General features: G+C 38.1%; 1 protein-coding gene across 1 annotated transcript; it reads left to right on the forward strand.

Annotated features, from left to right (window-relative positions):
• The first annotated feature begins 7,413 nt into the window (after positions 1-7,413).
• kctd12.2 (potassium channel tetramerisation domain containing 12.2) lies at positions 7,414-8,700 on the forward strand. Its single transcript, XM_079616753.1, has one exon. The coding sequence runs from the start codon at positions 7,474-7,476 to the stop codon at positions 8,284-8,286; it is 813 nt and encodes a 270-aa protein (XP_079472879.1). The 5' UTR covers positions 7,414-7,473; the 3' UTR covers positions 8,287-8,700.
• The last annotated feature ends 13,970 nt before the right edge of the window (positions 8,701-22,670 follow it).

Genomic DNA, 22,670 nt, shown 5'->3' on the forward strand with positions numbered 1-22,670 from the left:
TCTTTTCTCAAAGGCCAGAGGTCAATATGACTTTAAGCCAACAACAAAGGCTGAATGCACTGTCAGAGTGACATAGTAGGATGATATTTGTAACAGAGCGCGCATGTAATTCAAAGGGGTTTACTGAACTTCAGTTCTTTCCTTGGCTTGTAGTGAGGCTTCATTTGACAAGCATGCACAGCTGATCAATGCTCCCCTCTGGTTTATGAGCATAGAATATAAAAGGATAATATTTCATACATTCACTGGCATGGAGAACATATTTAAATCTCCCCTATAAAACCAGGGTACGTCCAGCTGAGCCCTTCTTAGTATTTTATGGCTTTAGATGCTGTCAAAACACTAGAATAGAATCGAAAAGAAAATATTACGAAATATTATGTACCGTATATAATATAATGTCATTAAATACAACAAATTTATGTCACAATCTACAGTTTCCCAAGCTTTTGGACATGCAAACGTCATGACTGTTTCTGTCTAAAAACCAGATGAAACACACCACGACACCAAGAAGTGATTGCTTGTGCATGACAAGGCTAGACAGGAAATCACAAACAAATTTATGGGATTTTTTTTTCTTTCTTTTTTTGCATTTAAATGACAAGGGTTTGACTGGGAAAAACAAACCGTGACGAGCGGAGAGGAAAAGACTGACATGTTGATAAATCAGGGCAAAGAGTTACATTAAAATTCAGCCCACAGTCCTATGTGTCACCTGACAAAAGGGTTTGATAGACAGTTTTAGAGAGAGAGTGCATTCTGGGAGTTTTTAAAAGACTGCTTTGTTGATCTCCAGGAGGTTGCTGCTGACCAATGAGCTTTCCGTACCTATATTTTCCAAGCAAAAAAAAATCAAATAGTGTCAATATGTAGCTTAAAACACATGGAAGCACAAATTAAATATGGTCATTTAATAATCTACATTTATATCTTCATCAAACATTACCATTAAACATAAAATAAAAAGTATTTCATTACCCCTTAAATTGGTGTACAGTTAAGTGAATTGTAAAATTGCTAAATAGAACATTAAGCAATGTAAGTCCGTTCTTGCAATAATATTTACTCTTTTATATGAACTATAAGTAATAAAAACTATACTATTACTTAAAGTAATTATAGCTATTATAAATATTAATTAAAATAATAACTATTAGGCTATAATTATAATAAATAGTATTAATTTAAGTATAACTCCATTATCATTTTTAATGACTAATGATTAACTCTGATTCTAAGACTCCAAATCATTGCGTTTCTTTTAGTTTGCATTGTTTCAGTTAAAATGAACTCGGAACGAATCATCGACTAAACTGTATAAAAAGCCAGACTGGTATAAGGTGATTCATTGACTTATCATTATGTTTACAAATGAGGCTGTCAGTCTGCGTGGAACAAACCAGCTGCTGAGAAATGAAATCAATTAGAAAACAGTACAGGAGTCTTGCGGCTCATCTGATGAATTGCCCTAATTATATATATTACATATAACACTTCAGGATATGGACTTTCTTTGACGAAGGTAACTTGTCAGTACACTCGTTGTGTCAATATGATTACATTAGAATGCCATACATTAATAATTCCAGTCAAAATAACTGACCATCCGGCTTTAGCTGTTAAGCTTTTAAATTATTAAGGTCTGTCACCAAACTCAAACGATTTAATCATATGAGTAATGTACCACTATGGCAAATGGCTAATCTGAGGATGACCTTCATTATTTCTGACTCACAGAACTGCTTTTTTCCCCCGAGGAAATAATGTGAAGGCGGAACAAGGGGAAATTTAAGGTTTAAGTGCTACATGCTCAATCTATCCACCTTACCGGACACTATTCAGTGAACAAAAACATCACTGTGATATTCATCTACACTGATGCCCAATTATCTGATTCTCCCAACAGTGCCTGACCTTTATAGGAAAGACATTGGATCAATACTGAAACTCTCACACAGATGCCCTGCAACATGCTTCATGAAATTACTCCACTCCTTTGTCCGTCTCACCAGAATGACACCATGCATATCTGAGATGGAGGCAGCTGTCTTTCTTCAGACATCTCAGGGTTACATGCTCCATTTTGAACCGTTTGGTGGTTAAATTCTGACACGGTGTGTGGCGTCTCAAAAGTGCTGCGCTGAATCAAAAGAGATCTGCAAGTGAGCAATGATGTGTTTGCACAAGTGATAGGAAGTCTGTCAAGGACATAAATGTAGCTAAATGTACTTTTTAGTGCATGTGAGTCCAGTGTTGACGTGTGTTGCAATGTAGCATTTCAGCCACAAGGGGGTGAACTTGCACCGTTTTTCCTTGCATGATCCATGAGACTGTCAAATAATAAAAACCGTCACAAACTGCAACATGTCAGAATTGCTTAATATGCTCTGCTCACTGAAATCTCAATTTGTTTTGACAGTTGTTACTGAGAGGAAGAAAATATTCAGCCGTTTGAGATATCTTTCTAATGGATTGGTATAAAATGAAAATGGAGAGGATATTATAACAGAAAAACCTATAGCCTATTAGTTCTTTTTTTTTTTGTAACTAAACCTGATAGTTTCTGTTCTCCATTTACATACAAAATTGAAAATATGTCTAAAATATAGCTGCCAGCTGCAATTATTGGGGCCAAGCACAGCAGAGGCAAAATGAGAAGCAAAACAAACATGGCATGGAGCATCAAAACCTTAATGTTAAGTGATTGATTTTAGACATTTTTACAAAATGGTTAAAAAAACATAAATACAATAATTTTTTATGTGTTTAATTGCTTGTCAAGTTGACCAAAAGGTGGCGCTGTCACTAAATCTATGTTTCATTGTCAGTGTGGCATAACAACGGCACACGGAGAGCTTGGTGTCAATATTCAAAACCATTGTCGAGTTACAGCTTTGGGTCTTTTTGCCGCTTTGCAATTGAAATGACGGCCATGTTTATCAGGGTACACCAATGTCACAATGGACTATGATAACAATTGAGACAAAGACACTGCATGTCAATTTTGAAGTCAATCGGTACATGTAGTTAGATCCAATTTCATGTTTTGTTCAATTATAGAGCCACCAAGTGGCGCAGTCCTACCGCTTTTTTGTGCCCCCATACATAAGCGTTTCAAATTCTGGGAAAATATCTCACATTGTTTGGAAGTTACAGACATTTATATTTATGAGCAAGTAAAACATGACCCACATCCGACTTTGATTGCATTTTTTGCCATTTACAATCAAAATTTCGACCCGCTGTTTCCGATTTCCCTACAGTGGTTTTGTCTCGATTAGAATAACGGTTTCGGAGATATTTTTTTAAATGCTAAACCACTCAAAAAATTTATTTCACTGAGCTCAACCATTTTTTGGGTGCATATCCATAAAAATATAAATGCTTACAAATAGAAACAACAACATCTAACAAACCGTAAGGCGAAACGTAGCATGTTTGGTATTGTTGGACTGGGCAAGGATTCAGGAATCTAAGGAGATGACTCCCGTGTTATGTTTTTATGGCAAACCGTTCAGAAGTTAAGAAGCAAAAAAATGTCATGCATTTTCCATATCTCCTCACCAGTAGGTGGTGCTGTGCCGAAACGCTGCATGGAGCCTCAGGTCATGCTTGTTATGACATGTACCAAGACTCATTCAATAACTTTTTGCCAGCATGGTCTGAAGATGATCTGTCTAGGCCCTGTCCCAAATGGCAGACTTCATATGCACTTTCTGTCTTGCGGACTTACAATGGCTGCCGCAAGCGTGTGCCCGTTAAGTCTGTGAGACCGTAGGGTGTCCCTTTTGTCATTTTATCTCTCAGAAGGTTGTTTTGCGGTCGATTTGCGCCCTCGATGCGCACTTTTGCCGAGCCCGCACAGACTTCTTCCCGACAGTCAAAGCGGCGTTACGTCACGAAAGTACGGAGTGCGTAGGGTGCCACTTGGGACAGGGCCTAGACTAAGGCTGTGTTCCAGTCCAAAATTGTCATGCCCTTCACTTGCTAACTTCCCTCAATCTCGTTCACTCGGATGTACGTCATTGCTTACGTTGCATGAGTGCCCACTACAGGCGGAAACTGCAATGGGCTGAACTGGAACATCCTAAGCCCTGGAATCAGCTGTGGGGTTGACTTATTATTTAAAAAAAAATCCCCTGTAAGAATTTGTTTAATGCAGCATCCAAATGTATAGGTGTGTTTGGGTGGTTTTAAATTAAAAAAAATATAATTCATATATCATAGAGTTGTTTGTTGTGGTGGTGATTAGATGAGATCTGTGGTGATGTCACAATCGTGCTGCATTGTATAGGTGCCTGAAGTGTAGGCCTACATATGAAGTATGTCAAAATCCCTCTGTCAAAATCGAGGGAACGAAGGATCTGTCCATATAAACTTCCCTCGTCCACTTCACGAAGTGAACGCCATTCAAAATGGCGGCAGGGATTCCCCCGAGGGGAAGTGCTTAGGGAAGTTCTCAAGTGCGTGTCTAAAAGTGGACTGGAACGGAGCCGAGTTTGGAAAATTAAAAATGGCGGAAATTTGTTCCTGAATGAAAATGAATGAAAATGAATCTGCAATCGAATCGACCCGAGCCAAAGGATAAGAGGGGAAATATTTTTGTTTTGTAGCCCTTACGGTTCAAAAGTTATTATCATAAATGCGAGCACAACTTTGGACAGTTGGTGGTGCTAGAGGGATTGAGTTAGAGACTCAAAATTTGCTCTGGTGACTATTCAGACTTTTCTCTATCAGTGTGCCAAATTTTATAACTTTCCCACAAGTGGCTCTATGGGCTGCCATAAACTCAAGAGCAGAAGAAGAACAAGAAGAAGAAGAGGAAGAAGAATTAATGCCAGGGGATAAAATAGGCCCCTATAAAATAAGCCCCTACGCACCTTCTGTGCTTGGTCCCTAATAAAATAAAAAGTCATTTTTTTCTCTCAGTTATGCTTGAAGGCATGAACTGTAGCAAACGGAGATGAAGGAAATGGTTTATAAACAAAAAGTGGTTTCCCATCTGCCCACAGTCGTAAGTGTGTCTCAATGGTCTTATGATGGAGGACTATTCCCACACTCCAGCACACGGAATGAGCCTTCTGGGAAATTTACCAAGAGGTTTTTTAGGAGTCAATGATGTGTGTGGACCGCTCTCTAGACAGCATTTTGCATTTTGTTTATAAAATGTTTTGCTTACAGGAGGCTAACCAGCATATGCTTTGTATTTCCTGAATCGAAGAATAGGGTTGTTGTTTTTTTGTTTGTTTTTTTAGTTTAAGTCCAGTGTGTTACATTTCTGCCCGGCTTAAGACTATAGTCTCAGACTAAAATGCATGTTTGTTCTGGTTTAACTGAAAGCAACTTGCACTGCCATATATTAAAATATGTCACTGTCATTATTTTGTCTCAATATGCACACCCGTCATTTTTTTTCCAAGGCACATTTATAAAAGCTATACTTACACGCCCTAATTGAACTAAGGCCTAATCAAAGCCCTGTTTGTGAGACTGGGCATACGGCATACTTCTGTTTACAATTTAAGTTTTTTAGTTGTAAAATGTTTTAATTATTTATTTTTATTTCAAAATAAGACATAGTCTACATACATGTCTTAGCTTATTATTTTCTAGCTTTCACGCACTTATTTGCCTTATGAAATTTAAAAATCTCATATGTGAGCTAAAAATGAAGCTATATTCTACAACAAATCTAAAAACTTGATAGAAGAAGACATTTTAAAGTCAATACAATAAGTTAATGTGGAAAGAGAATCAAGAGTCCAATAAAATAGTCTATAAAGGACAAGCTGTGCATTGTTTATGCTGCAGCACCCAAAGGAAAAATTCCCTTTTTTATTTTTTTAAAGGGAGTTCCCCTTACTAAACTGTCTGGGTGTGCACATATGTGAACACTGTTGGACTGTTCTTATCTAGTTTCATAGTTTATTTATTTATTACTTGTCTGACATTTATGGTCTTACTTGTACTGACTGTTAGAAGTAACATTTCAGAGGTGTAACTTTGTTAAACTTTTTTTTTTTTGCTTTTTTTTTAAAAATGATATATTATAACTTATACTACTATTAAAACATTGTCTATTACTGAACAAGAATTCAACGATGTGGTTAATTCAGTAGTTTCAAGTAGTTTGCACAATGAACTGCTTCTTTTTCTTGCCCACTAGATGTCGCTATAGAAGCACTGCTGTTATGAACATTGATCTGACTGTTCCCACTATCTAGAAGTTTTGCATAAACAGCCAAATTATTAACCAAAGTGCAACCTGTTTGGTTAATAATGAATGAGGAGCTAAAGGAAATAGAATATTTCCTCATTGTGTATAGATATATGCAAGGATTGTTTTCTTCTGTGGCACAGGTGAAACTCGAAAAATTAGAATATCGTGCAAAAGTTCATTTATTTCTGTCATTCAACTTAAAAGGTGAAACTAATATATTATATAGACTCGTTACATGTACAGTGAGATATTTCAAGCCTTTATTTGTTATAATTTTGATGATTATGGCTTACAGCTATGAAAACCTTTTCACAATATTCTCATTTTTAATTTGGGGTTTACATAAGCTGTAAGAGTCCATACAACTTTTGGAGTTTCACCTGTAGGCACAGTATTTGGCCTTGCCCCATTTATTTATTTATTTATTAAAAATGTTTAACTATATTTTCTTTTCTTTTTTCAAAGTTATCTTTAGAACAGCATAATTAACTAAAAGCGAAGGCATATTGCTGAAATGGATCAGAAAAACAATTGGCAAAGAAAATGTTTTGATGTACAATTGGGCATTTTTACTATTATAAATGTATAATTTTTGATGGAAATGGCAACTCATTTTCGGAAGAAAAAAAATCCACTTTTACATGCAACTAGCCCTAATCATAACCTTATAATGAGTAACATGTTGTTAGTTAATATTTCTCAGTGCTTAACTGTATAATTTCACTGAAGACATCTTAAAACAGGAATTTCAGATTCTGCACTATTTCTTTGTCACTAATCAGAGGAACACATTTGTGACGCCGAATCCTTGATTCCATATAGCTACAGTAAATTTCCTGATCTTTGGAACCTCCTCAAATCATACTGAATAACAGTTGTGTGTGTAAAAATGACATTGAAAGTCCTCTAAAAGAATGTCTTATCACAAAATAATAAGAATAAGAATAACATTTCTACCACTCATGGGCGCATTTAATAGGGATTTCACTTATTAGCCTATTATTAATATTATTATCATTATTGTTATCGTTATTATTATTACTAGCCTACTAATATGCTACTAATTATTAGGCCCTATTATTAATATTTTATTTTATTTTCTCACAGAGTGGTAGTAAAGAGTTAATACAGCCGTCAGATTCCTCCTCCTACGTAACCGTGTTTTGCCTACATAAACAAAGCTGAAATATTTCTTTCCACTCTTCTTCAGTCCCGTGATTGCACCGGAGGTCTCGCGCAGTTGTGCAGAGATGGATAAAAGTCGCGCGGACGCTTCACAGCGATTCTCCGAAATTATTGAGCTCAATGTCGGAGGGCAAGTTTACGTTACGCGCCACTCAACTTTACTCTCCGTGCCCAATTCTTTGCTCTGGACCATGTTCAGTCAGAAAACACCCACGGAACTTACCACCGACAGCAAAGGACGCTTCTTTTTGGACAGGGACGGCTTTTTGTTCAGATATATTTTGGATTACTTGCGAGACCAGACTCTGGTTTTGCCCGATTACTTCAAAGAGAAGGCGAGCCTTCTTAAAGAGGCGGAATACTTTCAACTTCAAGAGCTGGCGAGACGCCTGAGACCGTCGGTCAGTAAGGACAACTCTATCAGCGAGGAGGTGTGCCAGAGTGACCCAGAGGAGACTGCGCACGCCGGCACCAGTCTCACCACCACCGGACCTCGCTCCCCGTCTCTGGACGCGAAGAAAACCGGCTACATAACCATCGGGTACAGGGGCTCCTACACCATAGGACGAGACATCCAACAGGACGCCAAATTTCGAAGGGTCGCGAGAATCACCGTGTGCGGCAAAACGTCTCTCGCCAAAGAAGTTTTCGGGGAGACTCTGAACGAGAGCAGAGACCCCGACAGACTCCCAGAGAGATACACGTCTCGGTATTACCTGAAGTATAATTTCCTGGAGCAAGCCTTTGACAGGCTGGCGGAGATGGGCTTCCACATGGTTGCTTGTAGCTCCACGGGCACCTGCGCGTACGCGAGTAACGACCCCAACGAGGACAAAATCTGGACGAGTTACACCGAGTACGTTTTCAGCAGGGACTGAAGTGGACTCACTTTTTTGAACTGTTATTCAAACACGTTTCTTGGACACTCACCTTCCCCGTCGTTACGCACCACGAATGTGTTTTGTGCCACAATGTTCTATGTAAAGGAAAAAAATTAGGGACCTTCAATCGCTGAGCAGACGTTCTGTGCATATTTGTGTGTAAGTAATAATTTAACAACAACGTCTGTTCCCAGAATACAAAACAGCCACTGGTGGCAATTCCCAGTATATAACTTCAAAGGGTTCGGGAAGAAGCACAATATCCACCTTTATACTCACGTTCTTGATAATTTGTGATATTAAAATTTCATTGCATTCCTGCATATAATTTTCCCTCAGATTATACAGGATTATTAAGTTTTGTTTTGATGTCTGTCCGCTTCACACATAATAAACTAATCATGAAAGACATATTTGAATGGAGACTCTGAATAATGCCCCATTACGGTATATTTTGATTTATGTGTAACACTCAATAATTAAAATACAGTTTTCCAATTGAATGTGTCCCACATAAAAATGTGCATGGGCAAACAAGCTACGGGCAACTAGTATAAAACTAGCTGGCGGTAAACCACAGCTGATATCCTGTCACAGATCGTGTGAAATGACAGTGTGAACATATAAAGAACACAAACTGGTGTGTGTTAACTGAACACCTTTAGTGATGGTGCAAGAGTTGGGTTAGTGCAAGCTCCAAAAAGGAGATGTGAATGTGAGTGAAGAAGAGTCACTGTCGGGCCTGAGGAAACAGATGGACAACTAGGAGACAGAGAACAGGAACTAGGCCTGTGTCTGCCAGCAGTCCTGTGTACACACACACACATATATAAATGGAACCATGTAAAATATGCTTTTACTTCTTTGTGTTACATGCAATCAAAAATATGCAAATATCAGTGGTCAAAATATCATACACATAAACATGCTTTTATTTATAACTGCAAGGTATCATGCACAGTGTATTACTGAATGCTGGACCACCTGGAGAGTGTCAGTCTCACAGAGACAGGAACAAATTCTCTCTTCAGAGGAAGTTGTATCAAGAGGAAGAGAGAAAGCAGATAAGCAGAAAAAAAAACAAAGAGCCCTCTCTTTAACTCTAAAGTGTGTATGTGTCAGTGTTAATGAGTGAAAGAGCTACAGGTTAAAAAAATCGAATTATTATCCGTTTATAATTCTATAATCTATAATTCTAATTCTAATATTACAAAATAAAATACATTTTACGTTCCAGCACTTTACAGCTAGAATGTAATAAAGGCTGACATATATGAAGCATTTTGCAATTACCAAAATTGCTTACTGATACAAGATTGCAACACTGTTTTTGCAACTTTTAACTGTCACTTATGATGCTGCGATGATAGAAGACTTTACATGTTGTTTCATGCAACTTTAGTGTGGATACCTTTTGAACTTTCAATTCATGGTTCCGTTTTGGTGCCTTCGACCCACACAAGTGACACACTATCATGACATTTTATCTGTTCCTCAAAACACACAAAAGTACTCTGTGAAAATAGATCTTACCGTAATTCTAAACACAGAAGTTAAAACAGCCTGCTTTGTTATCATGGTTACCCTAAAGCCAGAGTCACCGATAGATGTGGAAAGTCTAGATTTAAGAAAAGATTACCATGTTGAAGTTTCTCACTGCACTCGCTGGAAGTACAAGCAAATGCATAACAGGCTACGAATCTTGGAAAAACATTACTCTGCCCCTCTCAGTTTCCTGTTTCATGCAAAAGGTGTTTTCCACATGTAAAGTGCAACTGCCCTTTCCATAAGACAAAGACAGAAAAGGGATGCTTCCAAACTAATTTCCAGAGTTTTAAAAAACAGTATCGGAGTGACTCTCTTACTGCTTGTAATAATTCAGAGGGATACTCTGTCTCTCTCTGCCAGACCGGAGACATACTGTACGCTATGGAGGAGACAGCAGATGGTCCTGGTCAATGCATTCCTTAGCTGGACGACACTCTATTTGTTCTCTTGAATTCTTTTAGACATATGCATTCATTCATTCTTTCAGTCATCCAAAATTAAACACTAAAGATGGAGGATTTTGAAAAACATTTGGCGGGAAAATCCTCACAGACAGGATGGATGGATGGATTAGATAGACAGACAGACAGACAGACAGACAGACAGACAGACAGACAGACAGACAGACAGACAGACAGACAGACAGATAGACAGATAGATAGATAGATAGATAGATAGATAGATAGATAGATAGATAGATAGATAGATAGATAGATAGATAGATAGATAGATGATATTTAGTAGGACAATTGTGGTAGATTAACAACATCAATACAAACATTCCAGAGGGAACGCTAACAGGACGTTTGTGTTATGAGAAAATAAAATGTTTTTATAATGTAAGCCAAAGCATTTATGTAAACAGGGAGAAACATTCTTAAAAAACATAATGTTCCAAAATTTACTCCCTCTCAAGCCATAGGTGTAATATTACTTTCTTCTTTCAGCCGAGTTATATACAATATATAATAACATACTATGAAAGTCAATGGGGTCCATCAATTGTAATATATATATATATATATAGTTTTGTATTTTTATTTTTTTGCCACACTGTGGAAGTCAATGGGGTCCAATTAAATGTTTGGTTACTGACGTTCCTCAAAATATCTTCTTTTGTGTTCAGCAGAAGAAAGAAGTTCATACAGGTTTAGAACAACTTGAGCGTGAGTAAATGATGATAGAATGTTCATTGTTGGGAGAACAATCTCTTGAACATAGCACATAACATAACTGGGAAGTTATAGAATGAAACATAATACATGAATGGACTGAGAAAAGTACTCATCAGAAAGACATTTAAATGAATGACAGCACGCACTAAGGATTTGGAGCAGGGCTGCAGCACATGTGAGATGGATGCTTGGATTTTATAGCCTTTTATCCTACTGTTGACCAAGACAAATATAAATAAGCTCCTGTATATTACATATTTGCACATACTGTTTATTTAGAGAAGGACCCGAGTGCACAGTTATGAACGGTCGAGAGAACCTTTCCAGCAATTTGACATATCGCTCCGTGAGCCTCTGTCATAAACCGCAGGGAGCCTCTATGTAAACCAACTCCATAGCGACAAGCCCAGATCAATATAATCGAATGTCCTGCTGCATGCTCAGGAGGCTCGTACCTTCATTCGCCTTGTTTAATAATCAACACAGGTCAGTGGCAAAAATAGGAATGCCGGTGTTGTGAATCAAAAGGCTTTGGATATCCTTCGAAGATTGCCAGGTTTAATGATGGTGAACTCCAGCTGACTCACAGAAAAGAATGAGAAGGATGGCGAAGACTTCACGTCATCGCCATGACAACCACTTTTAGTGTGTTTACAAAGTCGCTTTATAACAGCAGGAGCCAGTAGCACCTATAAATGCTTATACTGCTGACATTATTGTCATTATTCAAATGAGCTTTTTGCTTCACTTGCGTGTCTGCAGACCGAGTACGTGTCGGCTCATGTCATCTTCAAAAAAGGATGGTAATTGTGGTACCGTAAATATATGTGCATAGCTTTAAGCACCATCACACTCTTACAATGTTTACCGTCCATTTCATATTCTTTCAAAGAGCTGATATTGAGTCTGTAAAATTAGGCTTTCAGACCCAGAGGCGTATTTGCCAGTAGTGTGCAGACTAAAGAACATTTTGTTGGCAGGATGTCTATAGCAGTCTTCACAAGGAGGCTTGGAAAATAGGGAGTCTTTTGCTGGTCCCAGTGTGGGGGACATCCCAAAGCTTCTGAAGCCGAGCATAGCCCTGGGTCTATACCCAGCCTAGATAAATTGCAGCACGAATCAAAGTCCACTAAATCCACCAGTCTAAGGAGGAAGGATTTGGAGGCTTGTTCTTACCTCTAACTAATTATTGCCTTTGGCTAAATCTGGTCAGCCTTCTTTTCATAGAACAGATTTGCTTTGAAATATGGCCCATTTATGTTATTACACAAAGATTATGGAGAACATAGGCAATAGAAAGAGGCTCCTTGTAAATCCACAGGGCATCAGGCATTTTTTCATCCCAGACTGTTTAAATAAGGTGCATTCGATGAATACATCTCACTGAGTTCAGCAGGAACAGGTCAATATTGCATTTTAATATAACATCACTGAGCACATCAAAGAAAATCGATATGAGATAAAGCCACTGGTATCCTCCGTAGCCTTGTGGGTTTAATAAAGAGCAGATTTGATCTTTTCCTTCACAGACGGTTAGGACAGAATGTGGTCTACTAAGCTGACATGAGATTTGTAGGCTACTTGTCTTTAGTATATATCCACTATGGAGGAGGAATCTGACCTGGGATCGGTTATAAAAAATATCAGGGCAGAGAGTATCGGCTAAGATGGATGCAAGTTGACTTTTCCGCTCTTCACATACCAGGGGCCTCATTTATAAAATCTTTGAATCAGACGTACGCACATTTGAGAAATGATCTGAGAATAAACGTACGTACGCCTCTCTTCCAGAAGTGAAATTTATAAATCACAAATGATTGTGAAATTGTGCATGGCTGAATGGTTTCAGATGTAAACGACACCTAATTAATGCAATTGACATATAAAAGAGCACCGGTCAACATTAAAATCCTTTACTTAAAAAAAAGCGATTTTTTTAGATTCCCAAATACCTGCAGTTCTGCTCTCTGCCACAAGGAAAAGTGCGTACGTCTGCTCACACTGTTTTTATAAATATGAACATGGGAGTGGATTTTAGTGTAGGCCAACGCACACTCTAAGTTCATACGCATGTTTTATAAATGAGGCCTGGTGTGAGGATATGGTAGATAATGGAATTGTTGACAGGGATCGGCTCCTAAACCATTCCCAAATGGGAATTTTTCGCTGGTGCTGGTGTCCTCTGTAAATGTCGCTGCTGCTGCTTTCCCTCTCACTGTGTCTTCTGCCAAGTCAAGCTTCCGCTCCGTGGAGGTCCGGTTAGTCTCACGCTGGTCTTTCTGAGCGTGGTAAAGGCCGCCGGCATCAATCAGCGGTGGGGAACAAAAGCAGGAGCTCAGGCGCACACCTCCCAGCATCCTGCAGCCCCGCTGGCTCTTACACAGGGCTCTTTTGGAGAAAAAGGAACCCCTGCCGACTGTAAAAAGGCCAGGAAACCTACTGCCCCAGCACTCAAGGGTGTTGATATCTAAAAAGATATGGACTTATGCACATGCACACACACACACACCCACGCTGCCTTACCTCATTTTAGAAAATTCACACATACACAGAGGGAGATGACAGAGAAGTAATGAATATCGGAACACTTGCCATAACTCTCTCAAAGAATCCATCATCTCTCCATAACTTTTTTTTTTTTTGCACACGTCAACACGCGCAAAGTGATACAAAAAGGAGAACGATCCAGGAGCTAAATGTCAATTCATTTCAATTAATAATTTTGTGAACTTCATAGGATTGAGGAAAAATATATTTTTTCTCATTTTTTAACACTGAAGATATTAATAGTAGTTCAATCAGTTGTGGAACTCTCAAAATTAATTTACATTTATGCATTTAATAGATGCATTTATCCAAAGTTACTAACAAAAGAGGCGTCTGATATGAGTGAAGCCATCTCATCAGTCAACATTTTTCAGAATTGCATAGTTCAGTCATAAAACGCTTCCAAGTAGATTATTGGTTCCTCCAAATCAGCAGCATAACCAATCAATCTCTCTTTCGTATCTACACAACCTTATTTATTTCCATCCCGACCTGGTCCAGCACAGTATTGTGCTCCATGGGGATTTTCTTTAGCCCTCCTCCTCCCCAGCACCACCTGTGTAGATCTGTTACGTATTGATAAGAATGGAGTGTAGGTTTTGATCTGGTGGCTTAGAGAACTGCTGCAAGGACTTTACCATAGAAGATAGACAGGGGCTGTGTGCAGTACTAAGCTGGATCAGGTCAGGACAGGAAAATAATACAGTTCTGTTATATTCAAGGAAAGAGAGATCGACTGGCTGTGCTGCTGGTTTTGAAGAACCAATCAGCTTACCTAATCAGCTAGTTTAATAACTGAACCATGTGTTTCTGAAAATGATGTTCACTCACAATCATGAGATGCCTCATTAGCAGCCTAAACTAACTATTTTATTTAACATGCAGGTTACCGTTACTATGCAATACTTTTGATTCATTAGCCACTATAAATAACTAGAAGAATAACAAAAGTGCACTAAATGCTAAAACTACTTGCACTACAAAATCAGTCTGTTTATGATTACGATAATAAATGAAAATATGATTAAACAAAAAATTTGCATGCTAAAATAACTTGAAGCAGCTGACACCAGAGATGTTAAAAAAATAAGTTGGCGTTAAAATATGTGTTAAAACAAATGAGCTGACACTTACAAAAAAGTTAAAAAAAATTGGATTATCTTTGAAGTACCTAATTATCATGGAGATTTTCATGAATAAACCATGGTTTATGAATGGACTAATCATTCAGACATATCAAAGTACCATAAAAATGTTGTTACTTTTTTGAAAGAGAGAAAAAAAGACACTTCAGAGACTTAGAAAGTTAAATAAAAAAATGTTCCCCTATACAGTCTCTTTCTTAAAATACCCCAATATTATGGTATTTTAAAGTTTACCAATTCTATTTTGAAGGTCTCCTAAAACAGGTTTACATCCATCAAAGGTAAAAAAAACAAAACACTTTTAATTTTCTGAAAATAAACATTCCACATCACCACATTTTTAAATGATTCTCAAACGACTCGATGGATTAATCAGTCTCTCTAAATCCCTCCTTTTAGTGAGCTACTCTGCTCTGATTGGCCAGATGGCCCAGTCTGTATTTTGAACACCCGGTAGAAAATATCTACATCAATAATTATTCATACTTACAGTTTGTGATTCTGTTGAGCAAGCTGGTCCAAATAAACTGGGTACTGACCCATCTTTCAAGAGCAAGCATTTTGCGAATCCCGCGTTTGAGAAGCAGTTGTCAGTAAAATGACGTTTGAGGGCCGGTCAAGTTGTTCGCGGGCGGACCATAACGCAGTGGGATTTGAATTACAGACAACTCGTTTAGAAGGTTCAGAGTCGATTCTTTCTTTTGGGAGAAAATAACTTTCGACTTAACAACTTTTTAGAACATTTACATTCACAAACAACAATACTGCACACTGCAAGAAACATTTTTATTTGCAAAAAACATAATAGGGGCTCTTTAATAAAGGCAAATAAATGCCCTAGTGTAGGCCTGCTGAAACCTCAGGCTAATGTCTGACTGTTAAAGCCATGAATCGTATATTGTTTTGGACTGAAATACAGCTTCAACAGAAGTTCTTCTATAACGCAGAGCCAATACATTGAAGATGTACAAATCCTTGTGGTAGAACAGAGATGTAGCATGAGCCCAAAGCCAGTTACCATCACATGAAGCATGCCAAATGTGTCTGTGTCTGGATAGTATTAGCTGGGGGGGATCTACTACACAAGACGTTGTGCAGATGCTCACATCTGCTCAGAGCTGTAGCTTATATCCGGCACTGATAAGAGTTTTCTTATTTCTTCAGCTGGAGGGTTAGCTCAACAATTCTGATCACGAGAGATGGACGTTTTCACAAAAGCTATGCAGCGGCAGTCTCCATGGCAATTTGTGACGCATACGATTTTAGGATGAAAATGACGGCCGTCTGCATAATCACAGGAACTATTCATATCAACGTTAATTAATGTGCCATGCTGCTTATATTAGTTCTACTCATGCTAGTGCTTATCTGTGAGAGGGCCGCTTGTTTGTGGGTGAAATCATATTTCACAAAAGATAATCAGAGCGCACTCCAACTTTAAAAGTCATGATATGATCTCGCTCTGTTAACAAAGGCCTCTATTAGATATTCCTGGAGCTCGTGGCTAAAATTATTGCAGTCAGTACAGCGATATATCCACACTGCTTCGGCCTTGAATATAACTAAAACATTCCCAGTGTATTCTCGCAAAATGTGCTGTGAGCTAAAGTTGACCGTATAGAGATTTAGTCTAAAATGAATTTAAAAAGTCCCTTTGCCTTGATAAATGAACCTTTTCTGGATGAGTACTGAAGCAGCGCTACAACAGGACGATCTAAATAAGCATAAGGACATGAGATCCGACATGTTTGGGTCTGAGACGGGAAGATTCTGGGTTTAACCCTCTGGCCTTCATAAATAACAGCTGTGTCTTCCCATCTGTCAGTGGCTTCACATGAGGCAGTACATTAGTGCAACCCCATTTCCAGAATACTTGGGACATTTTGTCAAATGCAATAAAATCAAGAATCTGTGATTTGTTCATTCTCTTGAACCCATTTCCTGTTTCCAATATTTCCAATGTTTTCACTGACCAACTTAATTTTATTTTGTAAATATAAACATGTTTTGATTTTGATGGCTGCTACACACTCCAGAAAAGCTGTGACAGAGGCATGTTTACCACTGTGTCACTTCACCTTTCCTTTCAATTACACTTTTTAATCATTCGGGAGTTGAGGATACTAATTGTTGGAGTTTTGCAAGTGGAATATTTGCCCAATCTCGTCTGATACAAGACAGCTGCTCAACAGTCTGTGGTCATCATTGCCCGATTCTCCTTTTCATGATGGGTCATACATTTTCCATAAGAGACAGATCTGGACTGCAGGCAGGCCACCAAGCACATCTCTTCTATTGTGGAGAGTGTCTAGAAACCACTCAGTTTTAGCATGTGCAAAATGAGGCCTGGCATTGTCTTGCTTCCCAGGAAAGATGTCATCTTGATGGCAATATATGTCTCTGTACAATCCAAATATATGCCTCCATGTCAATGGTCCCTTCACAATAATGCAAGTTACCCATGTCGTTTGCACTGATGCCCCCCAATACCATGACATATGTTTGCTTTTGCACCCGTCACTGATGAAAGTCTGGTTGGTCCCTTTCGTCTTTGGGACTGAGAACTCAATGTCCATTTTTTTTTTTTTTTCAAAAACAAGCTGAAACATGGACTCATCTGACTGGCGCAGCACACTGTCCACTGTCTTTTAGACCATCTGAGATGAGCTCGGGTCCAGAGAACTCGGCAGCATCTCCGCATAGAAGTATAGCTTTCTCCTTGCGTAACAGAGAATCAAGTGGCATTTCTTGATGCAGTGTCAGACTGTTTTAAGTGAAAACGGTTTTCCAATACTGTTGAGCACATGGCTTTATTTAATGGAGTATGCCATCTGAGGGCTCAAAGGTCACACACATTCAACAGAGGTTTCCTGCCTTGCCCTACACAGACAGAGATGTCACTGGATTACCTCCATCTTGTGACAATTTTATGTATAGAAGATGATGAAAGATAAATTATTTGCAATCTTGCATTGAGAAATGTGATTTTAGAATTGTTTGACAATTCTCTCGTGATATTTGGCACAAAGTGATGAGCCATGACCCATATTTGCTTACAAAGACTGAGAAGCTCTTTTACACCAAAACACAATACCCTAAACTATTACCAATTCACCTGCTCATTGGGGACTGTTTCAAAGGAGTTGGATGATCTAACTTGGATTATCTCTTCACTTTTATTTTGCCTCTGTCCCAACTTTTTGGAGTGTGTTGCAGCCATCAAAATCAAAATTTGTTCATATTTACAAAATACAATTATGTTGGTCATTGAAAACATTGGACAACTTTTCTTTATACTTGTGTCAGTTAAAGAAAATTATCAAATCACAGATTCTTGATGTTATTGCATTTTAAATATAGGCCTATAATATTATAATATATAATATTTTAAATATATTTATATATATAAAAAGTATGATTATTATTATTATCTGCAGGCATGGGCATCACCGGATGCTTTGATTTTAAGGATAGAGACAAGCCTGAATTGAATTTAGATTTGATTTTCCATTTTTATACAACTGTTTATTTGGTAGCCTAACACTTTTACATTTTTAATGCATTGGGTAAAATAAGAACATTTATTAATGTAGGTTATTGTTGATTTCTACATATATTACTTTTTTTTTTTAATGCATTGGGTAAAATAAGAAAATGTATTAATGTAGGTTATTGTTGATTTCTATATATGAATACATTTTTAATAGTTGTGTAAATTAACATTATTAATTTATCATGATCAAACATGAATTGTAAGCCTTGGTGACCATGAAGATTTTGGTAACACTTTGATTTAATTTGTTGACATTAACTATTTGTTAACTTGAACTAACAATAAAAAATACTTCTGCAGTATTTTTCTCTTTATTTCTACATTTACTAATAAATGTTTTAAATCAAACTTTGTATCTGTTAACGCACTGTGCTAACATGAACCAGCAATGAACAGTTGTATTTTTGTATTAACTTTCATTAACAAAGGTTAATAAATGCTGTAAAATATACTGCTCATAATTAGTTAAAAAGGAACACTGAGTTTTAGGACTTTAGCTTATTCACCGTATCCCCCAGAGTTAGATAAGTCCATACCCTTTTCATCTCCGTGCGTGCTGTAATTCTGTCTGACGCACCCACCGCTAGCCTAGCTTAGCACAAAGACTGGAGGTAAATAGCTCCAGCTAGCATACTGCTCCCAATAAGTTACAAAATAACGCCAACATTTTCCTATTTACATGTTGTGATTTGTATTCACAGCGTGTACAAATAGCCATTTTCTAACCGTATACATGGGAACTATATTCTCAGAAGGCAGAGCACTGCTACTTCTGCGGAGTGATTTGCTCGCAGCACCTGAGAAGCCATAGATGCTGAGAAGCCCCGTAATGAGGAGCAGAGAGTTCGCTCAGTGTTGCGCTAATCACTCCGCCCAAGTAGCAGTGCTTCGCCTTCTGAGAATATAGTTCCCAGTATACGGTTAGAAGATGGCTGTGTCTCATGTGACATTGTTATTTGTACACGCTGTCGCTGTGACTACTATACAAATCATGTATACAAATCCTTCGTATGAGACGTTAAACCGAGGTCCTGACTCTCTGTGGTCATTAAAAATCCCAGGATGTCCTTCGAAAAGAGTAGGGGTGTAACCCCGGCATCCTGGCCAAATTTGCCCAGTGGCCTCTGTCCATCATGGCCTCCTCATCATCCCCATATACTGATTGGCTTCATCACTGTCTCCTCTCCACCAGTAAGCTGGTGTGTGGTGGGCGTTCTGGCGCAATATGGCTGCCGTCGCATCATCCAAGTGGATGCTGCACATTGGTGGTGGTTGAGGAGATTCCCGCTTCTATGTAAAGCGCTTTGAGGTCTTAGATAAAGCGCTATATAAATGTAACGAATTATTATTATTAATTATTATTATTATGTAAATAGGAAAATGTTGGCATTATTTTGTCACTTGTTGGGAGCAGTATGCTAGCTGGAGCCGTTTACCTCCAGTCTTTGTGCTAAGCTAGGCTAGCGGTGGGTGCGTCAGACAGAGTTACGCACGGAGATGAAAAGTGTATGTACAGTATGGACTTATCTAAGTCTGGGGGATACTGACCCAAACCTATGAAAAGTAGTGTACTGTATGTAAAAAACTGTTTGATAAAGTTAACAATTAGTAATATTGTCAACATATGTAGATTTACATTGTAAGACAGGCTATTTTGCTTTCTTAAAAATAGCATTACTATAATTTCACTATTGCTATGTTTGTAAAAGATGCCAGTGCTATAATAATAAGACAAGTTAGAAGGAATAGGTTACATTTTCTCTCCAGATGCATGTCTCTAAGAAAACACTCGGCTATCCAATTTGTGTATTTTAAGATGCAATATGTCTTTATTACGTCCTCTCTCCACAAACACACACTCATTCACAGGGAAAACAAGATAATGAGAGAGAGAGAGAGAGAGAGAGAGAGAGAGAGAGAGAGAGAGCGAGAGAGCGAGAGAGCGAGCGAGAGAGAGAGAGAGAGAGAGAGAGAGAGAGAGAGAGAGCTTGCCAAGTGCTAGTCTTCATTTTTTATTATGTGGCTTAAAAAAATGATGATTCAATCCAACCCATGATTTCTTTGCATGATGAGTTATTTTCCTGTAAGCCTTTGGAGGTTCTGGCTTTGACTATGGTAAGTCCCCATAAAGAGCCAAATATAGCAAGCAGAGAATTTGGTTAAAAGGCCACAACAGTGATTTGCTATGAGAAAAACAAAAACTCTCAATGAGGGCAGTAAGTGTCAAAATGGGCCTGGTTGAGCGAAATAATAACAATAGACGGTTTAGCTGACCATTGTCTGTTCCGGAGACAGCAGGGACAAACATTACAGTGCAACAGGCAGACGCAAGAGACAATTACATTAGATTTCATCAGCATTGACACACTAATGAAATAGAGCCTGGCTATTTCCTTCTGCACGTTGAAACTAAAATACAGTGGAACAAGCTAAATTTTCTAATCATGTTTATGAATAAAAGTAGTCATTATATTTTTGTTTACCTTATGTTTGTCTCTTATGACGTGTATCGAGGGATAGACGAAGAACTAGTTGAATGAAAATCTAATTTTGTAATGTTTGAAACATAATATTATTTGTACATGCCCTGCGTAGTGATATCTGTAACCCTGCAGGCTTTTTGACCAAACAAAGGGAAGCACGGCCAAATCTTCAGTGGAGAAGTCAGCTGAAAATCTCAGAAGAATACTCCCACACACACACACACACACACACACACACAGAGAGGTGAGTCATCTACATACCTTTCCAGACTCCCCTCAGCTGTCTGCCTTCTCGGGCTGTTGTTTCCATGACAACAACCCAAGACTGTGGTTGGCTGGTCACTGACCCCGAGTCAACAGAGTCCACCAGACCCCACACTAAACCACTGAAATGCTACAGCACACCATGATCAGGCCGTGTACTGGAGCCGTCTCAACACGTTCTGTCACTCCCTCACATTCTTATGAAGACTGTGCCAGTGTAAATTGTAAATTCCCCAATAGCCTGTGGTTTAGTCTCTCAATCAAAAGTGACCATATATATAATATATGATAATCATGCAAGAGTCATTTAAAGTGAAAATAAATGTTCAAAGAATTTGATCGCCAAATTTCAGCAAAATGTATATTCAGTGAAATACCATTTGATACACTCTTAAAAAATGCTGGGTTGTTTCAACCCAAATTTGGGTAAATATGGACAAACCCAGCCCTTGGGTTACATTTTTTAATTACATTTTTAACCCAATGGTTGGGTTTGTCCATATTTGCATTTTTTAGAGTGTAATGGCAGTACAAACATCACAAGGGATAGAGGCAACTCTACAATAAGGTCCAATCATTACCGTATAATTAATGCAACAACAAGCATTTTTCTTCACATTATTTTCTTCTCAATCTCTTTTCATTGACACCTTTGCCTCCTCAAAGTACAGAGATACATCTTTATTACTCACACAATGGTTTGTTGTGATGGAAATGACAATAAAGGCAAGGTAAAAAGTTTCTACGACAGTCAAAATGTGACCTTCATACAACCCAAAGTTGAAATCTATTAGTTTGAATAAAAATCAGTCCATAAAAGTGATCGTAGATGTGATAGATGTTCATTGCACCATTGTCTCTCATCAAAGAGGTTCAAGGTCTCAACCAATAACAAAACGTGTTTTGTTTATTTGTTCAATTCCTTCAGGCTACTTGAATCCCCTGCTCCAAACCCACAAACCCTGTGGTTTTCAATGTCTTTTATTGAATATATCACTGAAACCCCTGTTTCAAATAATAGAATGATTATCAGCAATATTCACAAACCGTTTATGAATCCATATTTATATACGAAGATGGCTACAATAGAAAGCAGTGCTTTCCATATGTTGCAAACATCTTGAACAACCGTTTGTACTGTATAAACACGACAAAAAGTTTTTTCCTTTGCTTTTTACACGTACATATGAGATGACAACGTTGTCAAAACGATCCCCGTTCAAATGGATCTGCAAAAGCGACTAACAATGCAATTATGCATGCCAGGCCAGTAGTTGGCGAGGTCACTTTGTAAATAAAAACTACACCTACAGACTGAACATGTAATACGTATATATTAAGCTTTCCTGTAGCTCAGTGGTAAGAGCATTGCAAGGTTGTGGGTTCGATCCCAGGGGATTGCACATACCTACGTATAAATGTACAGTATAGGATAATGCAATGTAAGTCGCTTTGGATAAAAGCGTCTGCCAAATGCATAAATGTAAATGCAAAATGTATATGCACATGACATCACTGATTTTTGTAGTTTACACAGATACAATAATGGTATCTTTTTCAAAAACTTGCACGTTGTAACCAGTTTACAAAAATGTGCATTTTCAGGCCCACAAAAAGCCGTTACCGTGTAACTGACCGACCAAAACACATTTTTAGTTAAAACAGT

The sequence above is a fragment of the Phoxinus phoxinus genome (genome assembly GCF_949152265.1).
Source record: "Phoxinus phoxinus genome assembly, chromosome: 6".
Taxonomy (NCBI): domain Eukaryota; kingdom Metazoa; phylum Chordata; class Actinopteri; order Cypriniformes; family Leuciscidae; genus Phoxinus; species Phoxinus phoxinus.

Bases quoted from the DNA above. Each gene is read 5' to 3' on its own strand.
- kctd12.2 (XM_079616753.1), top strand. From the start codon at position 7,474: ATGGATAAAAGTCGCGCGGACGCTTCACAGCGATTCTCCGAAATTATT.